The sequence below is a fragment of the Carcharodon carcharias genome, unplaced genomic scaffold (genome assembly GCF_017639515.1).
Source record: "Carcharodon carcharias isolate sCarCar2 unplaced genomic scaffold, sCarCar2.pri scaffold_803_ctg1, whole genome shotgun sequence".
Taxonomy (NCBI): domain Eukaryota; kingdom Metazoa; phylum Chordata; class Chondrichthyes; order Lamniformes; family Lamnidae; genus Carcharodon; species Carcharodon carcharias.
The window spans coordinates 52,618-62,500 of record NW_024471119.1 but is presented as its reverse complement, the minus strand read 5'-3'; the positions used below and the strand labels follow the sequence as shown (position 1 = coordinate 62,500).

The 9,883-nt window shown below is 52.3% G+C and overlaps 1 protein-coding gene across 1 annotated transcript in view; it reads right to left on the bottom strand.

Moving 5' to 3' along the window:
• The window catches only part of LOC121275202 (syntaxin-3-like), a 52,216-nt gene extending 42,557 nt beyond the window's left edge, over positions 1-9,659 (bottom strand). The window contains exons 1-2 of the mRNA XM_041182626.1: positions 9,598-9,659; positions 3,815-3,923 (exon numbers count right to left, since the gene is read on the bottom strand). Coding sequence (XP_041038560.1) covers positions 3,815-3,890 — 76 coding nt within the window. The 5' untranslated portion in view covers positions 3,891-3,923; positions 9,598-9,659. The remainder of the gene's footprint in view (positions 1-3,814; positions 3,924-9,597) is intronic.
• Positions 9,660-9,883: the final 224 nt, after the last annotated feature.

The window sequence follows — 9,883 nt, the reverse complement described above, 5'->3', positions numbered from 1 at the left end:
GGGAGAGAGGGAGAGAGAGAGAGTGGGAGAGAGAGAGAGTGGGAGAGAGAGAGTGGGAGAGAGAGAGTGGGAGAGAGAGAGAGTGGGAGAGAGAGAGAGTGGGAGAGTGGGACAGAGGGAGAGAGAGAGAGATAGAGAGTGGGAGAGAGGGAGAGAGAGAGTGTGGGAGAGAGAGAGTGTGGGTGAGAGGGAGAGAGAGTGTGTGGGAGAGAAGGAGAGGGGAGAGAGAGAGTGGGGGAGAGGGAGAGAGTGAGTGGGAGAGAGAGAGCGTGGGAGAGAGGGAGAGGTGACAGAGAGAGAGAGTGGGGAGAGGGAGAGAGAGAGTGTGGGAGAGGGAGAGAGAGAGTGTGGGAGAGAGGGAGAGGGAGAGTGTGGGAGAGAGGGAGAGGGAGAATGTGGGAGAGACAGAGAGTGTGGGGGAGAGGGAGAGTGTGTAACCGAGGGAGAGGGAGAGTGTGTCAGTGAGGGAGAGTGTGGGAGAGCGAGTGAGAGAGTGTGTGGGAGAGCGAGAGAGAGAGAGTGTGGGGCAGAGAGAGAGAGAGAGAATATGTTGGAGAGAGAGTGTGGGAGAGAGAGAGAGTGTGGGAGAGAGGGAGAGTGTGGGAGAGAGAGAGAGTGTGGGAGAGAGGGAGAGTGTGGGAGAGAGGGAGAGTGTGGGAGAGCGAGATCGAGAGAGTGTGGGAGAGCGAGAGAGAGAGTGTGGGAGAGTGGGAGAGAGAGAGTGAGTGGGAGAGAGAGAGTGAGTGGGAGAGAGAGAGTGAGTGGGAGAGAGAGTGTTGGGGAGAGGGAGAGTGTGGGAGAGAGGGAGAGTGTGGGAGAGAGGGAGAGTGTGGGAGAGAGGGAGAGTGTGGGAGAGAGGGAGAGAGTGTTGGAGAGAGGGAGAGAGTGTTGGAGAGAGGGAGAGAGTGTTGGAGAGAGAGAGAGGGGGGTTGGAGGTTAGACATACAGCAATCCCATCACTTTCCCCTCCTCACCTCCCCCCCAATCCCCTGCCTCTCCTCATCCCACCATCTCAATACCCGAGGCCTCCCCTCATCACGAGAACAATCCATCGCCCAGGCCGCTTGCATTTATAAGGAGGACACGTGTTTTTGAAAAGGGGACATACAAGGACAGGTTGGCTGAGACTGTAAAGCAACGGAAAATTCCTGTATGGATTACACTTGACCAACTCGTCTGGAGAGAACGGAATGTTGCACCTACTTCAGACAGAGAGACTTCAACGGGAGAGACGCAATGCAAAAGCTGAACTCTGATCTCCTGTGCTTGCGGAGATAATGAGGGCTGATTAGTGTCCCAGCAGGAACCACCTCCTGCGAGTTACATCCCCGACTGTGGACATGATGTGAGTTGAAAAGAAAGCAGATCTGGGCAAAAGACGCGGGCCAGGATTTTATGACCCCTCCCACCCCGCTGGATATTACGGTCCAACTGAACTGAACGGAGATTTAAATGGCTCACTGCATCCGCCGGGGGTGTGGGGAGGAGAAGACATGCCACAGCGGGGCTGTAAAATCCTGGCCATTTTTTGGAGGAGGTGGTTTTCCATTCCAGGACTACACAAGAAAAGGAATTAAAAGCCAACTGCAACCCTGGTCTCCATATGCTAGTTTTCCAGGTCTGGTGTGTGTGTGTGTGTGTGTGTGTGTGTGTGTGTGTGTGTGTGTGTGTGTGTGTGTGTGTGTGTGTGTGTGTGTGTGTGTGTGTGTGTGTGTGTGTGTGTGTGCTGTGAAGGTCACAGCTAAAGAACATCAACCAGACATCCCTGCACTTGCAGGTTAAAAAAAAGTCCTTTCTCTCCGATTGGAGGGACCAAGTCACAAGCCAGCAGAGCCACAATCAAGGAAAACAGGACAACTCCTTTCGGCAGAACCAGGGACCTCCTAACCCACTGCTCAACTGCCCAAAGTCAGTACTACCGGAATCACCCAACTTAACGGCCGCAACATTTCATCGTCTACTCCTCACGGACAAGCCAAAGACTGATTTGTATATCTTTTCTTCAACTGCTATTTTCAAGCTCACTTTTCTTTTCTAACCTGTGTGTATGTGTCCTCTGTTTATCATTTTTTCTCACGTTTTATTAACGAGTAAGCTCACTCTTTCTTTAACTCAAGAAAGCCTGGTTAAATTGGCTCCTTTTAAAACGCAAGTACATCCGGACTGGGAAAGAGTATCCACGAAGGAAGGGATCCTTGTTAAATTAATCTTGGTGTGACCAACTGAGGGGGTTGAATAAAGAAGGGGAGCCAGTTCATCCCTCCTTACCCGGGAGCAAAATAATTTGGGGGTGTCCCACCCAGACTGTGGCAAGTTGAGGAGTCGAATCTGGATGAACAACTTTGGAGAACCTCACCTGGAGGTGGGCCATAACAACAGATGCACATGAGCACACACACACACACAAACACAGACACACATACACACAAACAGAGGCACATACACACACACACACACAAAGACAGAAACACACACACACACACACAAACACAGGCGCACACACACACAGAGGCACATACACACACACACACACACAGACACATACACACACACACACACACACAAAGACAGAAACACACACATATACACTCACAAGCACTGGCGCACACACACGCACACAAACACAGGCACAAACACACACAAACAGAGGCACACACAAACACAGGCACAAACACACACAAACAGAGACACATACACACAAAGTCAGAAACACACACATACACACACACAAACACAGGCACACACACACGCACACAAACACACACACAAACACACACAAACAGAGACACATACACACACACAAAGTCAGAAACACACACATACACACACACAACACAGGCACACACACACGCACACAAACACAGGCATACACGCACACAAACACAGGCACACACACGCAACAAACACAGGCACATACACACAAACACAGACACATACACACACAAAGACAGAAGCACACACACACACAGACACAAACAGAGAGACACACACACAAACAGAGACACATACACACACAAACAGAGACACATACACACACACACACACATAAAGACAGAAACACACACATACACACACACAAACAGAGGCACGTACACACAAACAGGGGCGCATACATACAAACAGGGGCGCATACACACACACAAAGAGAGAAACACACACACACAAACACACAGACGCACACACACGCTCACACACGCAAAGAGACGTACAGATACACATAGGCACACGTATACACACACACACAGACGAAAACATATACACAGAAACACACACAGACCACACACAAAGGCACACACGCATACACACATACACTCTCACACTCACACACACCTCACACACACACACATATAGACTCTCACAGTCATACAAACTCACACATACACTCTCACACTCACACACACATACACTCTCACACTCACACATACACTCTCACACTCACACACTGACACACTGACACACTGACACACTGACACACTGACACACTGACACACTGACACTCACACACACCTCACACGCAGTAGCTCTCCCCCACTCTGGATGGGATTTTCCGGTTCCTGCCAGTGGTTTTTGGCCACTCTCCGAATGTTCCAGCCACACCTGCCATGATGCCGCTGGAGACACCGGGAAAAAACCCCGGGACCTCAGGAGTGTTATTTTCTGGTGAAACATTTGCGTGAGACTGTAAAACTCCGGCTCCCGGTCAAACCCTGTCAGCGCTCGGGCGCGGACGCTCCCTCGGCGGGGGGTGGTGGGGGGGGGTTTACAGGACACGGAGACGGGTCGGGGTTCAATCTGGCTTCATGCCTCTACTCACTGATTTCCAGCTGTCTCTGAATCCGACCCTTGCTCCTCTCCCGGAAGTCGACCTGAGCCTCGTTGTATTTGGTCATGACATCCACAAACTTCCGGGATAACACGGAATGCTGGAAGCGAGGAAGAAGAGGAGGTAAAGGCAGGACATGAAGCAGGAGGGCCGCTGCAGGCTGTGGGGGGGGGAATCGACCCCCTTTCACCATCCCGATCAGAAGCCCAACCCTGTCTGGGTCCAGCGCTCGGGCCAGAGGGAGAACAACAACGTCAGCCTAACACTCACACACACACACTCTCACACTCACTCACTCTCACTCACTCTCACTCACTCTCACTCTCACTCACACTCACACACACTCACACACACTCACACACACTCACACACACTCACACACACTCACACTCACTCACACTCACTCACACTCACTCACACTCACTCACACTCACTCACACTCACTCACACTCACTCACACTCACTCACTCACACACTCACTCACACACTCACTCACACACACTCACACTCACTCACACTCACTCACACTCACTCACTCACACTCACTCACACTCACACTCACACACTCACTCACACTCACACACTCACTCACACTCACACACTCACTCACACTCACACACTCACTCACACTCTCACACTCTCACACACTCTCACACACACTCACACACACTCACACACACTCACACACACTCACACACTCACTCACACACAGACAGACAGCCCAGCATGGGAGGGAGCGCCGCACTGTCGGAGTTCAGTACTGAGGGAGTGCTGCACTGTCGGAGGGTCAGTACTGAGCGAGTGCTGCACTGTCGGAGGGTCAGTACTGAGCGAGTGCTGCACTGTTGGAGGGTCAGTACTGAGGGAGTGCCGCACTGTCGGAGGGTCAGTACTGAGGGAGTGCCGCACTGTCGGTGGGTCAGTACTGAGGGAGTGCCGCACTGTCGGAGGGTCAGTACTGAGGGAGTGCCGCACTGTCGGAGGGTCAGTACTGAGGGAGCGCCGCACTGTCAGTGGTGCTGCCTTTCATTTGTTTATTTTGATAGACTGAGGATCCTCTACTATCTGAGGTGGATGTGGAAGATCTTGCACCATACTGGAGGCCTCATATTTAACCCTCAACCAACATCAGCACACAAAACAGGCTACCTGGCTGAGTAACACATTGTGGGATCTTGCTGTGCATGGATTGATACCATTTGCTACATTACAACAAATGGGTGATTTTCTGGGGGACAGGATGTGACAAGTGGTGTGTCACAGGGATCGGTGCTGGGGGCACAACTCTTTACAATTGATATAAATGACTCGGATGAAGGGACAGAGGGTATGAGTACTCAACGTGCTGATGACACAAAGATAGGCAGGAAAGTAACTTGTGAAAAAGATGTAAGGAGGTTACAAAGGGGTAAAAATAGATTAAGGCAAAGATCTGGCAGATGGAGTATAATGTTGGAAAATGTGAAATTGTCCTTTTTGGCAGGAAGAATATGAAAGAAGCTAATTCTCTAAATGCTGAGAGATGCAGAGGGATCTGGGTGTCCTAGTGCATGAATCACTCAAGGTTAGTGTGAAGTGTATTATCTAAATGGTGAGAGATTGCAGAGCTCTAAGAGATGCAGAGGGATCTGGGTGTCCTAGTGCATGAATCACTAAAGGTTAGTGTGAAGAGTATTATCTAAATGGTGAGAGATTGCAGAGCTCTGAGAGATGCAGAGGGATCTGGGTGTCCTAGTGCATGAATCACTAAGGGTTAGTGTGAAGAGTATTATCTAAATGGTGAGAGATTGCAGAGCTCTGAGAGATGCAGAGGGATCTGGGTGTCCTAGTGCATGAATCACTAAGGGTTAGTTCTGCAGGTACAACAGGTAATGAGGAAAGTTAATAGAATCTTATCATTTATTGTGAGGGGGGAATTGAATATAAAAGTAGGGAGGTTACGCTCCAGTTGTACAGGGCACGGGTGAGACCACATCTGGAGTATTGTGTACAGCGCTGGTCTCCTTATTTAAGGAAGGGTGTAAATGCGTTGGAAGCAGTTCAGAGAAGGTTTACCAGACTAATCCCAGGAATGGGGGGTGGGTTGTCTCATGAGGAACGTCTGGACAGGTTAGACTCGTATCCGCTGGAGTTTAGAAGAGTGAGAGGTGACTCGATTGAAACCTTTAAGATCCTGAGGGGGTCTTGGACAAGGGTGGATGTGGAGAGGGTGTTTCCCTCTTGTGGGGGAGTCTAGAACGAGGTGGGGTGCGGTGGGGTGGGGGGCACTGCTTAAAAATAAGGGGGTCGTCCATTTAAGACGGAGATGAGGAGAAATGTTTTCTCTCTGGGGGTGGGGGGGGGGAGACTTTGGAAATCTCTCCCTCAACAGGAGGTGGAGGCAGAGTCTGTGAATATTTTTAAGGCCGAGCGAGATGGATTCTCGATGAACAAGGGGGGGGTGGGTGATAGGTTATGGGGTGGGGGTGCGTTAAGGAGGGAATGTGGGGTTTGAGGTTACAATTAGGCCAGCCAAGATCTCATTGGATGGGGCAGCAGGGCTCGAAGGGCTGAGTGGCCTCTTCCTGCTCCTATTCCTATGAATACATTCACTGTCTGCACAGCACGTTGTAACTGTTGTAATGGAGGACGTGTGGCAAGTCACTTGGCGCACAGCAAGCTCCCGTTAGCAACGATGTGATCATTGATGCAGAATGGTTGGCTTTGGGGAGCATCACTGGCGAGGTCAGTCCAAACCGGGGGGGAGCTGGTGTCGCAGTGGCATTCTCAATGGGTCAGTAATCCAGAGAGCCAGGTTAATGCTCTCGGGGTTGGGCGGGGGGGACCCAGGTTCAAATCCAACCACAGGCAGATGGTGGAATTTGAATTCAATAAGGAAAATGTGGAATTAGAAGTCTAACGATGACCAGGAAGCCATTGCCGATTCACATCTGGTCCACTGATGCCCTTTAGCGAAGGAACTCTACCCCATCCTGCCCTGGTCTGGCCTACAGGTGACTCCAGACCCTACAGCAATGTGGTAGACTCTTAAAATGCCCTCTGAACAAGGCCGAGTACGGATGGTCAATAAATGCTGTCCTAGGATTTTGTCCCGTGTGGTGTAGGTACACCCACCGCGCTGTTAGGGAGGGAGTTCCAGGATTTTGTCCGTGTGGTGTAGGTACCCCCACGGCGCTGTTAGGGAGGGAGTTCCAGGATTTTGTCCCGTGTGGTGTAGGTACACCCACAGCGCTGTTAGGGAGGGAGTTCCAGGATTTTGTCCCCGTGTGGTGTAGGTACACCCACAGTGCTGTTAGGGAGGGAGTTCCAGGATTTTGTCCGTGTGGTGTAGGTACACCCACAGTGCTGTTAGGGAGGGAGTTCCAGGATTTTGTCCGTGTGGTGTAGGTACACCCACAGTGCTGTTAGGGAGGGATTTCCAGGATTTTGTCCCCGTGTGGTGTAGGTACACCCACAGTGCTGTTAGGGAGGGAGTTCCAGGATTTTGTCCGTGTGGTGTACGTACACCCACAGTGATGTTAGGGAGGGAGTTCCAGGATTTTGTCCGTGTGGTGTACGTACACCCACAGTGATGTTAGGGAGGGAGTTCCAGGATTTTGTCCGTGTGGTGTAGGTATACCCACGGCGCTGTTAGGGAGGGAGTTCCAGGATTTTGACCCGTGTGGTGTAGGTACACCCACAGCGCTGTTAGGGAGGGAGTTCCAGGATTTTGTCCGTGTGGTGTACGTACACCCACGGCGCTGTTAGGGAGGGAGTTCCAGGATTTTGTCCGTGTGGTGTAGGTACACCCACGGCGCTGTTAGTGAGGGAGTTCCAGGATTTTGTCCGTGTGGTGTAGGTACACCCACGGCGCTGTTAGTGAGGGAGTTCCAGGATTTTGTCCGTGTGGTGTAGGTACACCCACCGCGCTGTTAGGGAGGGAGTTCCAGGATTTTGTCCGTGTGGTGTACGTACACCCACAGTGCTGTTAGGGAGGGAGTTCCAGGATTTTGTCCGTGTGGTGTACGTACACCCACAGTGATGTTAGGGAGGGAGTTCCAGGATTTTGTCCGTGTGGTGTAGGTATACCCACGGCGCTGTTAGGGAGGGAGTTCCAGGATTTTGACCCGTGTGGTGTAGGTACACCCACGGCGCTGTTAGGGAGGGAGTTCCAGGATTTTGTCCGTGTGGTGTAGGTACATCCACAGCGCTGTTAGGGAGGGAGTTCCAGGATTTTGTCCGTGTGGTGTACGTACACCCACGGCGCTGTTAGGGAGGGAGTTCCAGGATTTTGTCCGTGTGGTGTAGGTACACCCACGGCGCTGTTAGTGAGGGAGTTCCAGGATTTTGTCCGTGTGGTGTAGGTACACCCACGGCGCTGTTAGTGAGGGAGTTCCAGGATTTTGTCCGTGTGGTGTAGGTACACCCACAGCGCTGTTAGGGAGGGAGTTCCAGGATTTTGTCCGTGTGGTGTAGGTACACCCACAGCGCTGTTAGGGAGGGAGTTCCAGGATTTTGTCCGTGTGGTGTAGGTACACCCACAGCGCTGTTAGGGAGGGAGTTCCAGGATTTTGTCCGTGTGGTGTAGGTAAACCCACAGCGCTGTTAGGGAGGGAGTTCCAGGATTTTGTCCGTGTGGTGTAGGTACACCCACAGCGCTGTTAGGGAGGGAGTTCCAGGATTTTGTCCGTGTGGTGTAGGTACACCCACAGTGCTGTTAGGGAGGGAGTTCCAGGATTTTGTCCCGTGTGGTGTAGGTACACCCACAGTGTTGTTAGGGAGGGAGTTCCAGGATTTTGTCCGTGTGGTGTAGGTACACCCACGGTGCTGTTAGGTAGGGAGTTCCAGGATTTTGTCCGTGTGGTGTAGGTACACCCACGGCGCTGTTAGGGATGGAGTTCCAGGATTTTGGCCGTGTGGTGTAGGTTCACCCACAGTGCTGTTAGGGAGGGAGTTCCAGGATTTTGACCCCAGCGACAGTGAAGGCACGGCCGATATATTCCCAAGTCGGGATGGTGAGCAGCTCGGAGGGGAACTTCCAGGCGGTGGGTGTTCCCCATGTGTCTGCTGCCCTTGTCCTTCTAGATGGTAGAGGTGGTGGGTTTGGAAGGCGCTGTCGAAGGAGCCTTGGTGAGTTGCTGCAGTGCATCTTGTAGATGGTACACACGCTGCTGCTACTGTGCGTCGGTGGTGGAGGTAGTGAATGTTTGTGGATGGGGGGGGCCGATCAAGCAGGGGCTGCTTTGTCCTGGACGGTGTCGAGCTTCTTGAGAGTTGTGGGAGCTGCAACTCATCCAGGCAAGTGGGGAGTATCCCATCACACACCTGACTTGTGCCTTGTAGATGGTGGACAGGTTTTGGGGGAGTCAGGAGGTGGGTCAACCGATGCTGGTTGATGGGTAAATATTGGGTCCAGGTCACAGGGGACATGAGCACTTTCTTCCAATAGTGGCTGTGGGATCTTTCCATTCACCCTAGAGGAGGCGGGGGTAGACTGGGGTCAACGGATGAACATCTCGTCCCGAAAGAGAGGTCATGGGGGGATTTTCAAGGGTGGAAGAGGCGGTGGGCAGGGGGGACATAGAACAGGAGGAACAGGCCTGATTCGACGGACCTCTCAAGAGCGCTAGGATAAAGACGATGAGCGGAATGGTCTCCTAAAACCCATTCCAGGCCAGGCAGTGCGTTACGGTCGGTTTAGAGGGGGGACCCCACTCCCTCGATGATCTGACACGCGTGCCCAGCGCTGACCACCAGGCCATTTGAACCCTCTGCGCGCCCCAAAGCTCTCTCACCTGAGACTTGCGTATCCTGAGGTCAGCCGACGAACAGGTCTCATTCTGCTCAATGTTCTGTTCAATGTCTGAGGCCCAGCCGGTTGTTCCGGTGGTGGCGGGGGGTGGGGGTGGGTGGTGGTGGGTGGTGGTGGAGGTGAGGAGGGGTGAAAGGGAGGGAGGTCAAGGTTGAGTGGAGAAAAAAATTCAAACGTTACCCTTCCAAAAACCATCACGTGAGGAACAATATCCTTGTGTTTGGACATCCTGGATGGGGGTGGGATGATTCCCCGGGTGCTAACCGAGA